Genomic DNA, 20,454 nt, shown 5'->3' with positions numbered 1-20,454 from the left:
AAGAGCCTACAAATCTGATTTTCTAAATGAGGCATGTCGCCAGGGGCAAAGCCACGTTGAGGTTAGCTGGTGCACTGCACAGGCACCGTAATATATATATATATATATATATATATATATATATATATATATATATATATATATATATATATATATATATATATATTTGCTATTGAATGGTCTTATTTTCATCATATATTTTAATAAAGTTGTGTAAGTTATTTAATCAGTGCACCAGGATTTATTTTTATGTAGCTTCGCCCCTGCATGTCGCATGTAAATCAGAACTAGCTACGTTGGGCTAGTAAATTAGTTGGACTTATCCCCTTTTTTAAAAATAATAATAATAGTCCACTTCCGGTTACGAGCCCATCTCATATCCTTGGGCCTGGTGAGTTTGTAGGATTAGCGTGCGTTCTTTAGCTAGAGATAGCAACTGCTATAAACCCCTTCGGTTTTGTTAGCACAAAGCATCTCTAACAACTTGTTCAACATACTATCCTACCAAATTTGCTAAAAGCATAAAAATCTTCCTCCAACAACTCCTTATCTCAACTTACTAAATTTTCCAAGTTGCTATCCAGAGGTTTCTACTGCCGAGATTTGTCAAGTTGCTATCCCGATGAAAGGATCAAGATGCCCAAGAGGGGGGGTGAATTGGGCTTCTCTAAAAATTTAAGCAACCTATAAGCTCCAATTCAACCCCTTGTGCCTAGTGTGACTTAGAGAGCTACCGGATAAAAAGTTTTGCAACCTAGTTCCAATCCTATTTTAGCATGGCAGTTCTAAGAATGTAAAAACACAAAGTAAATGCTAGAAAGTAAAGGAGTAGTGGAAGAAAATGCTCGGCGATGTTTTGCCGAGGTATCGGAGAGTCGCCACTCTCCACTAGTCCTCGTTGGAGCACCCGCGCAAGGGTCTTGCTCCCCCTTGGTCCGCGCAAGGACCAAGTGCTCTCTACGGGCTGATTCTTCGACACTCCGTCGCGGTGAATCGCCCAAAACCGCTCACAAGCTTGACACGAGCCACCCACACGAACTTCGGGTGATCTTCGTGTCTCCAATCACCACCGAACCGTCTAGGTGATGGCGATCACCAAGAGTAACAAGCAAAGAACTCTCACTTGACCCAAACAAGGCACTAGAGAGTGGTGGATGCACACTTGACTCTTGGAACTCACTAGAGAAGGATTCTCACAAGAAATCACTCCAATCTCAATCCTCTCTAGGCTCTTGCAACTCTCTTGCTCCACAACAAGTTTCTCTGATGTTCAAATGGGCAAGAGAGCTCTCATGGACGAGGTGGAGAAGTATAAATACTATCCACAAAGTCCAAAGGTCGGCCAAACGTTTTCCACTGAAAACGGGGTCACCGGACGCACATTATGTTGCACCGGACGCACTGCACCGAGCGTCCGGTGCTGCATAACGGCTAACTGTACTTCGCTCTGACAGGTCACCGGACGCTAACTCTCAGCGTCCGGTGCAGCGTCCGGTGCTAAGGGAAAACTTACATGCTCCCTGCGCATGGGACCGGACGCTACCCTGTGCGTCCGGTGCTAGCGTCCGATGCTCTGGGGAACTTTGCAAGCTCCCTGGGTAAGGGACCGGACGCTGCCCGGTGCGTCCGGTGCCAGCGTCCGGTGCCTAACCCTAAGCACCAACCTGTTCCAACAGCTAAGGACCTCACCGGACGCACTCACAGAGCGTCCGGTGCAGCGTCCGGTGCCCCTTTGGGCACCCAAACTTCGTCGAAACGTGAACGCTCCAACACGAAGTTTGTTGCTCTCGATCTAAGGACTATCTCTGAGCTGCCTGGTGCTAGGTTTGCCAAGTGTGCACCACACCTAAACCTAAAGCCTTGCCTAAGTCAAGCTACTAGATCAAAGCCCCTCTTAATAGTACGGTCAAAAGAGAACAAAGTCCTAAACTACTCTAAGTGCCCTTCTTCACCATATGGCACTTAGACCTAGTCTAGTCTCGACGATGTCCATCCATCCTTTGAAAACCGAAACGATTTCCACTATTAAGTTGGCATGTACGTCCCTGTCCATCGAGTACTTATTTACCATGACCTTACCTATGACTTTGCCTCTGCAAAACACACGTTAGTCATAGTAACCAACAATGTCATTAATCACCGAAATCTCTTAAGGGCCTAGATGCTCTTTCAATCTCCCCCTTTTTGGTGATTGATGACAACCTCGAGTATGAAAAGAGTTGAGGTTTTCAAAGTGACTTGGTTTTAATAAGCATGATACAATAAGAACAAAGAAATAAGTCATGCTTATATCAACCAAATCAAATACCCTGCATCCAAATATGTGAGTGATATACAACAGGATAAAAACATAAGGCTCATAGATACATTGGAGTAGAAACGCGGAAGCAAAGATAATATGAGCCAAAACACATGACAATAGAATATCACATTAAGCGCAAATCATGTCGCATAAGCCATAGTATCTCACACAAGTGCAATGCATAAAGGTAAACATGATGCATGATGAAGTAGCACACATAGAAAGTATCTCAAAAAAAAATAAACTCCTCCCTCTCTAGCTAGCTCCCCCTAACTCCCTAACTCTCTCATACACGCACTCTCTCTCCCCCTTTGGCATCAAGCGCCAAAAGCCTAAGAAGACGGTGGAGGAGGCGGAGCTGTAGAGTCCCTCGGCGCGGCCACGAAACGAGCTGCATCATCTGAACTGTCGGCCGTCGAGGCGGAAGAGGTGGAGTGACCCTCTGAAACTGCAGGTGCTGGAGAAGCGGTCCGGGTCTGCTCTGGCGCTGTCACAGGCTGTGCTGGCTGCTCGAGTCCGGCTGACGAAGCTGGCACGGACTCGGTCGCTGTAGCTGTCGTAGCTGGTACGGTAGAAGACGGTGCAAGCTGCTCGGACGACGCTACGGACGACGACAGAAGCTCTGTAGTGGTGACTGGCGCCGTAAAGACTGCAGGGGCCTGCAGAGGAGAAGGCGTAGGGTCACCAGTCAGAGCACTGTAGGTGAAGCTGAGGTGCGGATCTGTCTATGAGTCCCACACAAGCTGTGACGCTGAAGCAGACTGAGGGGTGAAGCCTGAGCGGAGAGGGGTAAACTGCGGTACCTGCTCAAAGCCTGAAGAGATAGCACCCTGAGAGACCTGGTGCTGTGGCGTCGTGAACGGCTGACTCTGAGCGGGTAGCTGGAGCGGCTGCTGAGACGGGCTCTGAGTCTGAGGCACAGGAGTAGGGGGTCTAACTGACGACGTGCCGGGAAGCTGTATCTGCGGTAGCTGAATCCCGGAGGCGGTCATGAGAGCGGCCATCATCGCTGTCTGCTGGGCCTGGAAAGCAAGCTGCTGCTCCTGAAAGGTGAGAAGCTGACGCTGGAGCTCATCCTGTCTGGCCTGCATGGCTGCATTAATGGCAGCCTGATCCCTGTCGCGCCTCGCCTGCTCCTCAGCTGCACGGCGCTGATCTGCCCTCATACCCTCCAAGATAGCAAGCAGGGCAGGGTCTGAAACACTCGAAGAACCACCTGCCTCGTGATCATGAGCTCTGGGAGGAAGGTCAGTTACTGGCGGCTGATAGTCATCATCGGAACTGTCTGAGGCGAAGTCAAACTCGCCCTCTGCCTCTGCATCTGCAAACGCGCCAATAGCTGTATCCTGCTGCTCCTCTGTCTCCGCAACTGTCGCTGTACTGCGGGTGCCCCTAGGAGAAGGTGGGGGCACCGGTCTACGTGGAGCACGAGGAGGAGGAGCACCTCTGAGGTCGTGGTGCGCTCTCAGCATCTGTCGGGGGTCGTAGTGGGGGAAGACGGTGTCGGACTCTGTCAACTCCCTCTGCAAGTGAGCTGGCAGGGGCAGTGGCCTACCACGGAGTATAAGTAGGGTGATCCAATGGGCGTAGGGCAACTGACGCCGGCCCCTGAAGCTCTCTGAAATAGTGTCCTCTATCTCTGAGATAATAAGATCCCACAAGTCAAACTCTGTCTGCGAGATCAGATGAGCGACAAGCCATTGCTGCATACGAGTGAAACCGTCTCTGTAGCCTGTCCTGGGAAGAAGAGTCTTCCTCAACACAAAGTCGAGGATCCTGGCTGGGCGTGTCAAGTCTGCCACTGTCCTGCTGGAGCCCTCCCCAAAAGGTGCACGGAAGCATGGAGCCACGAAGTCAACTGGTGGTATCTCACCACCGTGAGGACGACGAGGAGGCTCCACGTTCCCGTAGCACAGCTGGTGAATCCTGGTGGGAGAGGCTTGCAGTCCAAGCACTTCTCTAGCCCTCTGAGCTGTCACTCTGTAGTCTGTCCCGGCCAGTGCGTAGTGGATATAGGTGTGATCTGGAGAAATCCACACTGACGCATAGAACTCTCTGACCCACTGCTCGCAATAAGTACCTGGAAGCGCTAGCAGCTCTGGGAGACCATGGAGGTAAGTAAAATACTGACGGATATCTGCCCCTACCATGTTCCCGAGAATCTCCAGGTCAATCACCTTGTGCTCTCTAAACTGTGACTGAGAGCGAACCAATGCCTCGTGAATGTCTTCCTGGACTATGGTGTAGAAGCGGGCACCGGCTCTGGGATCCCTGGCAGCTGGAAACCAAGTCGGAAAGGGAACGAACCGCAGCTGCTGGATCTCTCTGGCTGACACAAGGGTGAGATCCCTGTGAACCCTGACTGGCCTCTGGCGGGAAGCTGGAGTGCCTCTAGCCGGAGTGGGTCGAGCTGTGGGGGCAGACTGTCCCTGCGTACCAGTCCGGGAAGTGGCCTGAGTACGAGCACGCGTCGACCTCCTCAGTGGCAGCTCCTGCTCCTGTCCCTCTGCTGGACCCTCTGCCTGGGTCTCCGTCTCTGTGTCCGTACTCTCCTGAGCCGGATCCCTAACCACAAGTCTAACCCTCTGTCCTCCAATCGTCACGGTTCCTGGAGGGGATCCATGGAAAGCCTCTGCCTCAAGCACTGCACGCCTCTGACGTGGCGTGAGATCATCCCCGATCCTCAGAGAACCAGAACGACCACCCCTCTCGGCTGCCTCAGCTGCTGCTGCAACTGCCTCTGCGACCTCTGCATCTCTGTCACTGGCCTTCCGCTTCTTGGTGGCCAGCTTCTTTCCCTTGCCTTTCTCTGCCGCTGAGAAACGACGAGGAGGATCACCTCCACCATCGCCTCCTGGGGAACCTCCTGAGCCAGCTGTCGGGCCACTGACATTCTTCGTACGAGCCATTGCAAAAAGAGTGTCCGACAATCAAAAGACTGACAATGGAGATTAACGCGCTACAGGGAACCGACAAGATAGGATATATATAATCAATCATATTGACCAGAGATGAGATAAGCCTATGGATCGCAAGAATAGATAAGATACGAGCGAAAACTGCTTACGATCCACAGACAAGACGCGTTTCGAAAGAGATGGCACGATCGGAAACTTCCGGAGACCTCCAAACCACTCCTCAAGGTGCTATAGAGATAGAACAAATTAAATCGCTGTTAAAAACAACAATCTAATCTATTCAAACGATAAATCAAACAACTTGAGGGTGAGGTCCAAGAGACTTACCCCAAGCCCTAACTCCTCGATGAGAGAAGAGCACTGGCGAGGAGAGGGAAAGGAGAGGACCTTGATGCAGATCTGGCGCGAGAGAGAACGAAGGGCGCCGCGGACCAGGCGAGGTCGCCGACGGCGGCGGCGCTAGGGCTCGGGGAGGGCACGGCTCGGCGAGATCGAAGAAGAAAGGAAGAAAACCGGCCGCCCTAAGCCCCTGGGCGCGGGCTTTATGCGCCCGCCGCGGGGTCACCGGACGCTCTTAATGTGGCACCGGACGCGTCCGGTGACCACCGGACTCATGCGCAGAGAGGTCTGAAATTTGGTTTTGCACCGGACGATGGGCACCGGACGCTGGCATTAGCGTCCGGTGCTTCGGGTGACGCCAGGTGATCACCGGACGCACCGCACCGGACGCTAAAGGGAAACTGTTTCTGCGTCCGGTGAGTGCAGTCTGGCACACTCACCGCACCGGACGCTCAGTGGTAGCGTCCGGTGCATCGTCCGGTGCTCCTCTGAGCACTCTTTCAACTAAGCACCACGTCCGATTTTGACCCAACCAAGTTCCATCTTCAAAAGCACACAACTAAACACCAAATGGAACTGGTATGAGTGACATCTCTCAATCCCTCAAGTTTTCACAAATAATTAGCCATAGGCTTAGTAGATTTTTTAAGAAAATAGTTCGAGAAAATCACCAAGGAGCATCGTATGGCCATAAAGCTAGGGGTTTGATTCATAATGAGCTTGGAATGCTCCCCCTATCTATGGACGAACACAGCGGATGCTCAATAAATAACCGAAAAGAAAAGATCAACTAACAAGAATGCATATGAAATGAGTTGTAGTGCAATTCTTGAAAGTAAACTAATGCTTGTCAAGTTTGATCCAAGGTTAAGCTTTTTCACACACTCAAGGGGGTTATCTTAACCATGTTAGACAAGCCCTACATGCAAGTTGAATTTTTAGTTTTAGCATGCATGATATGCAAAGCAAAAATTATTTACAAGATTCAACACACAACTTTTTATCTTTTAGTGAAGTTAGACATGTCAAGCACATTAAGTTCATTTCTCAACATACAAAACCTAGCTTCATCTAGGGGTTTTGTGAAGATATCCGCTAATTGATTTTCCGTTCCCACATTCTCTAGGGTTATGTCACCTTTAGCAACGTGATCCCTAAGAAAGTGGTGGCGGATGTCAATATGTTTTGTGCGGGTGTGTTGAACCGGGTTGTTTGCAAGTTTTACGGCACTTTCGTTGTCACACAACAGAGGTACTTTGTCTAGCACTACTCCATAGTCTAGCAAAGTTTGTTTCATATAGAGTATTTGTGCACAACAAGCACCGGCGGCTATGTATTCCGCCTCGGCCGTTGATAAGGCAACACTATTTTGTTTCTTTGACATCCAAGAGACAAGTGATCTACCTAGGAAATGGCACCCTCCGGATGTGCTTTTTCTATCAATCCGGCACCCGGCATAATCCGAATCGGAATAGCCTACAAGTTGGAATCTTGCACCTTTGGGATACCACAAGCCTAGGCAAGGTGTGTATTTTAGGTACCTAAGAATTCTCTTGACCGCAGTCAAGTGAGATTCCATAGGCATTGCTTGATACCTAGCACACATACACACACTAAACATTATATCGGGCCTAGATGCGGTGAGGTAGAGTAGACTTCCTATCATGGAACGATAGAGAGTCTTGTCAATAGGGTTACCTCCCTCATCCAAGTCGAGATGCCCATTTGATGCCATGGGAGTCTTGATTGGCTTGCAATCCATCATCTTGAATCTCTTGAGAAGATCTTGAGTATACTTCTCTTGAGAGATAAAGACCCCTTCCTTCATTTGCTTGACTTGAAATCCTAGGAAGAAGGATAGCTCGCCAATCATGGACATCTCAAACTCCTTGGACATCAAATCACCAAATTTCTTGCAAAAATCTTCATTAGTAGAGCCAAAAATAATATCATCAACATAAACTTGGCAAATGAAGATTTCCCCATTCATTTTCTTGGTGAAGAGTGTTGTGTCAACTTTCCCAATCTTGAAGCCCTTCTCAATGAGGAAGTCCCTAAGTCTCTCATACCAAGCTCTAGGAGCTTGCTTGAGACCATAGAGAGCCTTGGACAACCGGTAGACATGCTTGGGGTACCTAGGGTCTTCAAAACCGGGGGGTTGCTCAACATAGACAAGCTCATTAATATAACCATTTAAAAAAGCACTTTTCACATCCATTTGAAATAATTTGATATCATGACTAGATGCATATGCAAGTAGGATACGGATTGCTTCAAGTCTTGCCACCGGTGCAAAGGTTTCACCGAAGTCAAGACCTTCCACTTGTGAAAAGCCTTTTGCCACAAGTCTCGCCTTGTTGCGCACCACTTTGCCTTGATCATCCTTCTTGTTGCGGAAGACCCACTTTGTTCCAATCACTCTTGCATCTTTGGGTCGCTCTTCAAGTGTCCATACTTGGTTACGAGTGAAGTTATTCAACTCCTCTTGCATGGCCATGATCCAATCCGCATCACGAAGAGCTTCCTCTATAGTCTTTGGTTCATCTTCAAGAGACACAAAAGCGTGATGTTCAATAAATAAAGCATGTCTAGAACGAGTAGTTACACCACGTGATGGACTCCCGATGATGAGATCTTGAGAGTGATCTTGGAGGAGATGTGATGTTCTTCTCGGTGCCACTTGAGGAGTTGGTTGGGGAGCATCAACATCTTGTGCTTGTGCCACCGATTGCTCATGAGTGATTTGGGTGTCTTCATGAGCATCTCTCACATCCTTGTCTTCATCTTGTGGACCTAGTGAGGTGGATGGTCGCTCAATGATTTGTACATCATCATCATCTTCTTTTGGCTTGATGTCTCCCACCGGCATGTTCTTCATGGCATCCCTCAATGGTTCACCACCTACATCATCAAGATTATCACTTGCTCCTTGGGAGCCATTAGTTTCATCAAATTCAACATCAAATGTTTCTTCAACCATCTTTGTGGCATGGTTGAAAACTCTATATGCTTTGGACTTTGATGAATAGCCAACCAAGTAGCCGATATCACATCTTCTTTGGAATTTTCCCAAGTGTTGGCGCTTCTTGTATATGTAGCATTTGCATCCAAACACTCTAAAGAATGAGACATCGGGCTTCTTCCCATTGAGCAACTCATAAGGTGTCTTCTCTAGGAACTTGTGAGGAAAGAGCCGGTTTGATGCATAGCATGCGGTGTTGATTGCCTCGGCCCACATCTTCTCCGAAGTGTTGTACTCATCTAGCATTGTTCTTGCCAAGGTGATCAATGTCCGGTTCTTTCTTTCTACAACCCCATTTTGTTGTGGTGTGTATGTTGAGGAGAACTCATGCTTGATTCCCACTTCATCACAATACTCTTCAATGTTGGTGTTGTCAAACTCTTTGCCATTGTCACTTCTAATTTTCTTGATCTTCACATCAAATTGATTTTGGGCATTCTTTGCAAATTTCTTGAATATTGATGCAACTTCGGCCTTGTCTTGCAAGAAGAATGTCCAAGTGTACCGTGAGTAATCATCAACTATGACCAAGCAATATTTGTTGCCTCCAAGACTAGCATATGTGGTTGGTCCGAACAAATCCATGTGAAGTAGCTCAAGCACTCTTGAAGTAGAGAGATAGGCTTTGGTTGGATGAGTGTTTGCAACTTGTTTGCCCGCTTGACATGCACTACAAAGCTTGTCCTTGTCAAATGTCACATCCTTCAAGCCTCTAATCAATTCTTTCTTCATCAACTTCTTGAGTGTGCCCATTCCAACATGTGCTAACCTTCTATGCCACAACCACCCAAGCGAAGTTTTGGTGAATAAGCAAGTTTTGACATCAACTTCATTTGATGAGAAATCAACTACATATAAGTTGTTGTGTCGGAAGCTTTTGAATATCACTTCATTGTCATCTTCCTTGGTCACAATTACTTCCTTCTTCTTGAATAGGCATTCAAATCCAAGATCACAAAGTTGTCCAACCGAGAGCAAGTTGAAACTCAAAGATTGCACATAGAGCACATTGGTGATGGAGTTGTCATTTGATATAGCAACTTTTCCTAGACCCTTGACTTTCCCTTTTGAATTGTCACCAAATGTGATCTTCTCTTGGTTGTCAACATCTTCATCAAGAGAGGTGAACATTCGGGGATCTCCGGTCATATGTTGAGTGCAACCACTGTCAATTACCCAATGTGATCCACCGGTCTTGTAGTTCACCTACACACAAGAGATCAAGCTTGAGATTTAGGGACCCACATTTGCTTAGGGCCCTTGACCTTCTCAACTAGTTGCTTTGGCACCCAAATCTTCTTTGGCCTTTGCTTGTTTGGTGGCCCCATGAAGCTAACTTTGACCTTGCCACTCTTGTCTTTCCTTACAATGTAGTGAGCATTGAAGGCAAATGGTCTTGCATGCTTGGGCAAGGGTGGTGGTAGTGGTGCCTTGCACTCATGAGCAAAATGTCCTTCTTGACCACACTCAAAACATCTCTTTGGCTTTGGCTTGCTTGCTTGATCATGAGTGGCTAGAGATTTGATGAGCCTTGTTTGATGAGCCTTATATCCAATCCCACTTTTGTCCATCTTCATGACGGTGTTCATGAAAAGCTCACTTTGAAGGTCCTTCCCTTTAGTGAACTTTGCTAACCCCATGGTTAGGTGTTCCTTCTCTTTCTTGAGCTTGTTGTTCTCTTGAGTTAGCTTCTTGATGATTGGGTCATTGTTGCTAGCTAACTCATCCAAGATGAATGTCTCATCTTCTTCTTGCTTGTCATACATCAAACCAAGCTTAAGATATTGATTTTCTTCCTTAAGTAACTTGTTCTCATATGCAAGCTTCTTGTCTTGATCAAGTGACTCAATCACAATTGTCTTGTGCTTGGCTTGATCTTGCAACTCTTTCTTGAGCATGACAATTTCATCCTTGAGCTTGATAGTGTCCTCATAGTTCTCGGCCACTACCACTTTCTTGCCCTTGCAATCAACACATTTGCTTGTGCTCTCCACAAGTAAGTCATCACAAGATGTGGCTACATCAAGCTTAGCAACATTGTTAGTAGCAACATGTGTTTCATCAATTGCAAGTTCATAAGCAATCTCTAGGTTGTCATAGTTTGCTTTTAGAGTTGTAAGTTCTTCTTTCATTGCTCTATATCTAGTGATAAGCTCATCATGAACACTCTCAAGTTTATCATGTTTTTCTTTGAGCTCTTTTAGAGAGAGTTTGAGCTCCTTGAGCTTAGTGGTCATGATCTCATTTTGTTCTCTAAGCTCATCACTAGGGTTAAGCTTTGTTAGAAGTGTCTCATTTTCAAGTTCAAGCTTTTCATTTTCACATTTAGTCTTTCTTATGACTTTTGTGTATTTGTTAAGCAATTTTACAAGTTCATCATAAGAAGGTGATTCATATTCACTATCACTCTCACTACTCTCATCCTCACTTTGTACCTTCCGGTCACCCTTAGCCATAAGGCATAGATGTGTAGAGGATGTAGATGGTGGTGAAGATGATGGTGATGGAGCATCAATGGCAATGGCGGCAACCTTCTCATCATCACTTTCATTGCCGAATGAATCACCACTTGAGCTTTCAATGTCGGTGAGCCAATCACCAACAATATAAGCCTTGCCATTCTTTTTCTTGTAGTGCTCCTTCTTCTTGCCACCTTTCTTCTTGTATTGCTTCTTGTCATTTTTCTCGTCATCACTTGAGTCATCTTGCTCTTTGTTCTTCTTCTTGTACTTGTCCTTCTTGGGCTTTGGACATTGATGAGCAAGATGACCAAGCTCACCACAATTGTAGCAATCCATCTCGGAGATGGGCTTCCTCTTGCTACTTGTGAAGAACTTCTTCTTCTTGGAGTCAAAGTTAACTCCATTCTTGTTGAGCTTCTTCAACATTTTTGTGGTCCTTCTCACCATGAGGGCAATAGATGCATCATCATCACTTGAAGTTGATGACTCAACTTCAATCTTCTTGGCTTTGCTCTTATGAGAAGCTTTGAGAGCCAAGTCCTTCTTTTCTTTCTTGGCCGATGAGGAGCCATCTTGAGGATTCATGTGCATGTACATCTCATGAGCATTGATCTTTCCCAATATGGTGGTTGGTGTAGCGGTGGAAAGATCGCCTTGATGAAGCACGGTTACTATGTGCCCATATTTCTCAATGGGAAGCACACATAGTATCTTCCTTGCTACATCCGCCGTACTCATTTGTGTAAGCCCGAGTCCATTTAGCTCCTCTACAATGACATTCAAGCGAGAATACATTTCATTAGCATTTTCTTTGGGAAGCATTTCAAAAGTATTGAGCTTGTTCATCACTAGGTGATACCGTTCCTCGCGTTCACTCTTAGTTCCCTCATGGAGCGCACAAAGTTCCTTCCAAAGTTCATTTGCGGTTTTGTGACTCCGAACACGGTTGAACACCTCTTTGCAAAGACCTCTTGCAAAGTCCAAAGGTCGGCCAAACGTTTTCCACTGAAAACGGGGTCACCGGACGCACATTATGTTGCACCGGACGCACTGCACCGAGCGTCCGGTGCTGCATAACGGCTAACTGTACTTCGCTCTGACAGGTCACCGGACGCTAACTCTCAGCGTCCGGTGCAGCGTCCGGTGCTAAGGGAAAACTTACATGCTCCCTGCGCATGGGACCGGACGCTACCCTGTGCGTCCGGTGCTAGCGTCCGATGCTCTGGGGAACTTTGCAAGCTCCCTGGGTAAGGGACCGGACGCTGCCCGGTGCGTCCGGTGCCAGCGTCCGGTGCCTAACCCTAAGCACCAACCTGTTCCAACAGCTAAGGACCTCACCGGACGCACTCACAGAGCGTCCGGTGCAGCGTCCGGTGCCCCTTTGGGCACCCAAACTTCGTCGAAACGTGAACGCTCCAACACGAAGTTTGTTGCTCTCGATCTAAGGACTATCTCTGAGCTGCCTGGTGCTAGGTTTGCCAAGTGTGCACCACACCTAAACCTAAAGCCTTGCCTAAGTCAAGCTACTAGATCAAAGCCCCTCTTAATAGTACGGTCAAAAGAGAACAAAGTCCTAAACTACTCTAAGTGCCCTTCTTCACCATATGGCACTTAGACCTAGTCTAGTCTCGACGATGTCCATCCATCCTTTGAAAACCGAAACGATTTCCACTATTAAGTTGGCATGTACGTCCCTGTCCATCGAGTACTTATTTACCATGACCTTACCTATGACTTTGCCTCTGCAAAACACACGTTAGTCATAGTAACCAACAATGTCATTAATCACCGAAATCTCTTAAGGGCCTAGATGCTCTTTCACCCGAGCGCAACTTGTTGGAGACACATATTCTTTTACCAAGTGAGCGGGTCCCATCTGTCATCCTCTATTTTTACCAAGTGAGAATAGCAACTTATTAGAGACACATCCTTTTTTCTTTTGCTAAACAAATTAGCAACTTGCTATAACTCAAGATTTGACAAGTGAATTTTACCAAGTTGTTGGAGATGCTCCCATAAGAATAAATTTTGCCCTCTAAAAAATCCATGACCTATGACGGATTTAATTTAGTGCCTAGATCCATACCCATCAGATCACGGTTACCCATTAGCACATTGCACATAGCAACAAAGAAAAAAATAAAACATAAAAACATGTCTCGGAGCATGAAATTTTATTCATTCTTCTCGTTTTTGAATGGACATATCATCTTATAATTATCTCTCTGGACGTAGTAGTAGAAAAATTTAGGATACTGTAGACTCATATGATTGCTTCACTATGATGGATCGGGTTTTAAAAACCCATGGGTTTACGGGTTTGGTACTACGTTCCTAGACCTATGCCCACAACCCGTTAGTTTTGCATTTTGCTCATTAATAAACCCATGAGTAGAGAAATTGACTTATATCCTTATTCTAATAGAATAAAAATCCATCGAAAGTAGCCATTGCTATCTTGATCTTTAGCCCATATGTCTCGACCTCCATATTGGGCCCGGTGAACCACTTTTTCTTCGAAGCAGCCCATCAGCCCCCACCTTAGTACGACCAACGCTTGTTAATCAAGCTGTCAGTGAGCATCTCTTTTGTTAAGCTGCGAGTGAGCTGCTCCCGCACCACTACATCTACGGAATTACACCAGCATTTGATGTCGGGGATGAGAGCAGAAATAGACATGTCAATTTGCCAACACGAGATATCTCCACGGAGCCGTGTTGGGTTTGGTTCCCTAGCTATCTCCTAACCGGGCTTGCTAGAGCCAACTTAAGCTTGTTTGGTTGATTGAACAGACCCTTTAATCAAGCTCCAGCAAGCCACCCAAGAGGCCTTTAGCCTAGCCCCCAAAAAACATAGGAGTTGGGCGTTTTTCCAAACCCAGGGCCGAGCCAACCTGGTTGCGAGTGTCCTCATCGCCCGCGGTTGCGAGTTGACTACACCGTTGCCCCAACTCCCGCCCCTTCGTTTCTCCACGCCGTCTCCTCACCAAAGGAACCAGCGGCGGCGTGGATCAGCTCCTTCGCTCGATGTGTGTGCCGAGGAGGTGGAGGCAGCGAGGAGGGGCACGGAGACGGCGTTGGCGCGGATGGGATCCTCAACTCCGGTGAGCTGCTCCTCCACCTCCTTCCAGATTTGGTGACTCCATGCTCGCAGCCGATGACTCCGGTGAGCTCCTCCTCCACCTCCTCCAGATTCGGTGACTCCGGTCGAATGACTCCGGTGAGTTCTTCCTCCTCCTCCATGCTCGCAGCAAGGTCCCAACGTTCCTCCTCCGTGCCCCTTCGTCCCTCTGCCCCTCCTCGCTCACCCGACAACAGGGGCGCGGCTCCCTTCGGAGTCCGCCATGCCCAACTCTAGGTGTTGCCGGTGCAACTGGGCGGATAAGCTCCCGGTGTCGGCCATGGAAAATAGACGAGCTCTAAGTGTTTGATGAAATGACTGAGAGGAAATAGACTTACCTGTTGAAGGAAGATGTGACTTTATGCCTTTTGCATAGCAAACTAAACACGAGCTCATTCTAGCTAGGCTCAGCAGCACAAATAACCAAACAAATGTCTCTTGGCTCCGTGGAAACAGGCTTATGGTGCTCAGACTAAGATGCCTGGCCAAGCTACAATAAATCAATAAACCAAACACACACGGCCAACGCTTGTGTAAGTGTAAAGCCCGGCACATAATTTTGGAGGTCCAAGGTTGCAAGGAAGGCAGGACCATGACCAATGGACCATGGCAGGCAGTCTGGCCACCATGCGACGGCCCACGCTGTCACTTCCCGTCTTTCCTCCAACCCTCTCGCAGAGAAGCGCTCGTAATCGTACCAAAAAGTATCACCAACCCGGCCGGCGCCGGCCTGCTCGCATTGAATTGATGATCGAGATCGACAAAATAATATAAACCCGCCCGCAGCCCGGCACGGCCGGCCCACCACCACCCAACTCTTCGGCGGCCTTCGATTGGGTCAATGGCAATGCAGTGCCCGCCCGCCCCGTCCGCTTTTGGATTGGATCGAGTCATCCAGTTCAGCAACCAGCGCACCGATGAAGCTTGCCGAGCCGAGCCACGTAGTACGGTCGGCACCAAGCAGATGAGTACGTGTACGGGCCTACGCTACACGTCACCAAGCCCGCGGTGCCGAAAGCGAAATCCCCGTCGACATCCTCCTCCGCTTCCCCCAATCCCTATCCATTTCCCCGCTGCACTCCCCCTGCTCCTCCCTCCCACTCGCCTCCACGCCCGGCGCCCACCCCGCCCCCTGCTTCCTCTCCTTCTTTCTGCCGGCAAGGCAACCGGACACAGAGGCGCATAAAAAATAATAGCACCGCCACCACCGCGCTGCACGGCTGCGGTTTCTGGAAGATCCCCCCCGCGGTCCGCTTAAAGGCGCGCCGTTCGCACCGCTCGTCTCCCTCCCTCCCTCCCCGCCCACCCCACTGGCAGGCAGCGCTGCCGCGCGCGGCCCTCCCTCGCCCCCGTTTTAATCACCGTCCAGCGCGGCGGGGGCAGCTAAGCCGGCCGCGCCCAATCGTACGTTCCGCCACCGCGGTTCCGCTCCCAATACAGGCGTGTCCACCGCGCGTGCCACGCGCTGCTCCTCTGCTCACGTCTTGCTCGCCCTCTTATTCCCTCCGAACCCCCAAGTCTCCAACCGAGGAGGAGCCTCTGTCGTGTCAGGTTACTTGCCGGCTTGCCGGCCGTGTCCGCCCGACCCGACTCTTCTCCTCGCCGGCGGGGAGCTGGAGCCTGCCTGCTCGATCGAGCTCTTGCGCGCGCGCGCGGGCGGGCGGTTGGTTGACGATGTCATGTGGCCCCTCTGCGTCATCTCCGAGAAGCTCTTCAAGATGGCGGGCGACGACGCCGTGCAGGGCGCGGCGGGCTCGCCGTCCCTCGACGGACAGATTCCACTAGCACGCCGATCGTACTACGTCGATGTGAGGACCCGTACTACTCCTGTCCTGTCACTCTCAATTATTCATCTCGCTGTGCGTTTCTGATTTTCTGCGTAGCATGTACTCCGTATGCGCTTTCCTCATTGCTGTTACTGTTGTTTTGACAAATTTGGCTCTTGCTCTGGACTTCTTCTCGTGATGGTGGTAGGTTCCGCATGTGCAGCAGGCCTTCACCTGGGACTGCGGCCTCGCTTGCGTGCTCATGGTGCTTAGGACGCTCGGGATTGATTGCTGCGACGGCATTGCCCATCTCGAGAGGCTCTGCCGCACCACGAGGTTCTTTCTCTAACTAGGACTCTGGAATATCACAATTTTAAGTACTGCAATTAGCTGTACAGCAGAACTAAAGAAATGGCCGTCAGTTTGATTATTGGCCCTAAGCACGGCACGTTCAGAAAGTAGAATAAAAAAAAAAGGAAAGTAGTAGTGCAGAGCTAAATGATTGTTTCTCAATGATCATAAGAGAATATTTGGTCTAGAGTAGGGAATTCTCTATAGTGGTCATATAAGAACAGAAAATTGCAATAGTTCCTTCATTCCAATTAAAGACAGTACTACTTAAAGAACAAAAGGTACATTTTTGGAATATGAAAAATGGTTACCTTCATTGTACCCTGTTGTCATTTTTTTCATTAGCTGTTGATATTGTCTTCTCTCGCTAGTCACAACTCACAATGATAACAGGAGCTGTATGTTCTATGATGGTTGTACTAGATAATATGCAAAGGCGATTTTCTTTTGTTGATGTGAGGAATCTATTTAAGTACTATGCATGCCGACTCAACAATAAATGAATACTTGCTTCAATTGTTGACATACACATATGACATGTTGGAGATTAGCTGAAATTGACTTTTATAATGTCTTCAAATTTCAACCTATTAAAAACAGTACAAGCTTGACGAACTAATGCCGTTTGACACTCTTTTGTTTGCAGCATTTGGACGGTTGACTTAGCATATCTGTTAAACAAGTTTTCAGTCAGTTTTTCTTTCTTTACGGTGACTCTTGGAGCAAATCCACAATATTCTGCTGAATCCTTTTATAGGGTACGTGTTCTGATGAACTTCTATTGCACGAGTCTTCTGAAGTTCACATTATTAATGTTCTAAAAATGGTCATTTCATAGGAGCAATTGCAAGAAGACATCAATCGTGTGGATGAGCTATTTGGGAAGGCACTTGATGCTGGAATTAGTATTCAAGTATGCTCTCAACAGATAGCAACATAGAAATTCTGCATTACATGTACTTTGCATGTTGGTTTTGAAAGCTAACATTTTCCCCCCAATTTATGGCTTCTCACAGTGCAGGTCCATCACCGCATATGACATTGCTTTTCTACTGCTATCTGGGCACTGCATTGCTATTGCTTTAGTGGACAAATCGAAGCTAAAGTAAGTGTTTTTAATTGTTGCTATTACTAGAACGATATGTAGCTCTGTTTCACTCTTTCTCTATGAGCTGTGAATTTCTCCATGAACTGTCAATTTCACTCTTTCCCCATGAAAGTTGAGGTACCGACAGAACATAATTCCAACTGTAATCTTGAATGCAGTTTGCCGTGCATGAGTGATCATGATGTGCAACAGTTCAACGAGGAGTCAGACTACATGGGTAAGTTGCCTTGTGCAATTTCCAGGTCATTGTGAGGTGAATTATATGCATTTTGGTGGTTTTGATTATTTGGTATCTTGTATTACAAGCAGCATGGATGTTCCATCGCATCATATTGTAGCACTGCAGAATTATTGATGGTCACAAGCGGCTTCAGTAGTTTAATTCTGGATAACACACATTTATGCAGCACAAAGTTAGTGTAGTTTGGCTTTGTTTCTTTTTTGCAAGGATAGCTAAATTACTCTTAACATGATGTATATTTCACATGCCATGTCCTTTTTTTTTCTTGTCTTGTAAAAATATGGAGTTCAAATCTCCTTGTTTTCCTTTTTCCCCCTATCTTCATTAGATAATTATGACAAAACACATTGCGAACACACACATTTACCACTAAAGTAATGTGATTGTATTTCCCCTTTGCAGGGCATTATGTCATAATATGTGGGTATGACGCTGATGATTGTGAATTTGAGATAAGAGATCCTGCTAGTTCCAGGTAAACAATAGTCACTTTGTCTGTATTTTTTACATTATAATGAGTGCTTTTAATAAAGTAGTTTGGATAGTACTTTTCTCCTTCTGCTAATTGCATAACTTACATGCCAATGAATCTAAATAGTAACATTACCTGAGGAATTTCCAGCTTCTGATTGGAGGCACTGCCTCATGCCACCACCTATTTATATCGAGATTTCTGTTCATATTACTTCAGTTTGGGCAACGGCAGCAAAATCTGAATCAGAAACATAAGGCTGTTTGTTGACTGTACCAGGAAACGCGAACGGGTGACAATGAAGAGCTTAGACGAGGCCCGCAAATCCTTTGGAACAGATGAGGATATTCTCTTGGTAGGACTTGCGCTACAATTTGTTTCTCACATTTCAGCCGTGTCATGCTCTGTGCGCTAGTATTTTTCGTACTAGTGGTGAACTGGTTTCATATAATCTCTCTTGCAGGTTTCCTTAACGGGAAAGAGTGGAATGAAGCTCTCACGTAAACTACTTGCCTGCTCCATGTAAATAGGTCACTAGCAAGCAACCAACCACCTTGTGAATACGCTGTACATGTCCCTGTAGTTATGATTGTCGATTGTCAGCCTTGTATGTAGCTGAGATGAGAACGTTCTTTCAGCTGATAGGAACAGTATGCTAGTGAACTTAGTAAGCATCCGGTTTGTTGGCTCATGCCATCACCAAACTTTGGCTGCGAAGGCCAAAAGGGTTCAGCAGCAGCAAAAAGCTCTGTTGATGTTGTAACTTGCAAATGTTATACTACGATTTAGAGCTGAACGTGTACAGATCTTCAGAAATAATAGAAAAAAAAAGTGCTCCTCTGCACCATATTCCGTCTACTCTGCTTCGGGAATTGTTGGCGTACATGCAGTTTCGTGGGAGCGCTTGCTTTGCTGTCGGCCGTATCTGAATTTCGCCAATCATTCGAGCTCGCTTCTGCCAGACCCAACCGTTCGTCAGTGTTAGGTCGCAGGAAGCGACCTGGCACCGGCACCAACTTCACCTTCCTGCCTGCACGTTGCTTTCTAGCGATTGCATTCAGGGAAAAACAATAATTGGAGCTGGTGAATACTGATTAGGAAACAACTGTCTCATTGTCAATGAACAGTGTGTGCAGAGCGTGCGTGGTGTCGCCTTTTGTAATAACTATTAAAAAAGTGTTAGGATAGATTCGTCAGATGCGTAGCACACCGGAGTTCCGTAAGAGTGTGTATTGTTCCCACAAAGTACTGTCTACGAAAAGGCGATTTGCACGATGTGGTTATAAAGAGGATAAGATGCTTAAGTTCATTCTCGGTGCATAAATGTACTAGCAAGATAATTAAGCTTAATTAATTAAGAATCTTTGTTTTGGAGAGATTTATCTTTTATACATGTAATAATGTAATAATGAAGCATAATCTTCCTCTTTAAGCATACAATCTCGCACTGTAAATGCTAAGCATAGGCACTTTCCACAATAGTGTCCAGTCACTATCAAATCATAGCGTAACGACCTCTCCTGTAGTGAATGATTGGTGAGATCACGATGGGAAGTTTCCACTGCCCTCCTACTCCTTGTAGCCGATCCGTTCCGTAAGCAAAGCACGGTGGTTACTGAAAAAAGTCTGCGGAATGGCCCCCGTCAACCGTCCCGATTCACCCGCCTCACCTAAGGCACGCAGCAGATTTCTTCTCCCCGAGTTGCAACCGCGGAGGAAACCGACGTAAAACGGGCCACGGGCCATGGGCCATCGACGACCACACAAGTCGTTGCTGGTGCGACGTGACGCCGGCGGGCGACAGGGACGCGAGTTCGCGCGACGGCGACGGGCTTTTTTTTCCGTCGCCCAGTCCGCCAGTCGCTCCCGCCGGGCCGCCTGCTCGCCCGGGTGGAGATCTGCCTTGAATTGCACTTCAGAGACTGGCGTTTCCCGTAGCTGTCAGTCTTCTAATCGTTTATTACGTGCTCCCTTTGATCCGTTTCTTTCGAGAAGAAGCGCAAAACCGATGCTACACGAAGGAGCATCGATTAGGGCAACTCGACTTGCTGAGGCAAAAACAGGGGAAAATTTCGTACCGGAATGGCAACTTACCTCAGCCACCAACAGGCGGCAGATAAGAAAAACAAGACAGGTGCGACGACGCTACGAGCTTTCAAGTCTCAGGTACACGTCGGTCGAATAGAACAATCAGAATTGCACCAACTTTCGAGTCACGAACCGATCAGCCCGATCCCTGATCAGGTGCAGAACAAAGCAAAGTGACGAAAGGACCTTTCGACCGGGGGCCGTTTACGTACCTGGTCGACAGATCAGGCGACCTATCCTATCGGGGATTCAGAGCCAGTCCTTC

General features: G+C 47.5%; 1 protein-coding gene across 1 annotated transcript; it reads left to right on the top strand.

Annotated features, from left to right (window-relative positions):
* On the top strand, window positions 15,267-18,959 carry LOC8061752 (protein GUCD1). Its single transcript, XM_002441156.2, has 9 exons — window positions 15,267-15,971; window positions 16,138-16,265; window positions 16,927-17,038; window positions 17,119-17,193; window positions 17,297-17,385; window positions 17,547-17,605; window positions 18,032-18,104; window positions 18,381-18,456; window positions 18,565-18,959. The coding sequence occupies exons 1-9, from the start codon at window positions 15,843-15,845 to the stop codon at window positions 18,625-18,627; spliced, it is 804 nt and encodes a 267-aa protein (XP_002441201.1). The 5' UTR covers window positions 15,267-15,842; the 3' UTR covers window positions 18,628-18,959.

The sequence above is a fragment of the Sorghum bicolor genome, chromosome 9, assembly GCF_000003195.3.
Source record: "Sorghum bicolor cultivar BTx623 chromosome 9, Sorghum_bicolor_NCBIv3, whole genome shotgun sequence".
Taxonomy (NCBI): domain Eukaryota; kingdom Viridiplantae; phylum Streptophyta; class Magnoliopsida; order Poales; family Poaceae; genus Sorghum; species Sorghum bicolor.
Note: the sequence above shows the minus strand (reverse complement) of the source record. Positions and strands in the feature narration are given on the sequence as shown.

Bases quoted from the DNA above. Each gene is read 5' to 3' on its own strand.
- LOC8061752 (XM_002441156.2), top strand. From the start codon at position 15,843: ATGTGGCCCCTCTGCGTCATCTCCGAGAAGCTCTTCAAGATGGCGGGC. The intron at 16,266-16,926 runs GTTCTTTCTCTA...TTTTGTTTGCAG, and splicing joins AGGCTCTGCCGCACCACGAG to CATTTGGACGGTTGACTTAG. The intron at 17,039-17,118 runs GTACGTGTTCTG...GTCATTTCATAG, and splicing joins CTGCTGAATCCTTTTATAGG to GAGCAATTGCAAGAAGACAT.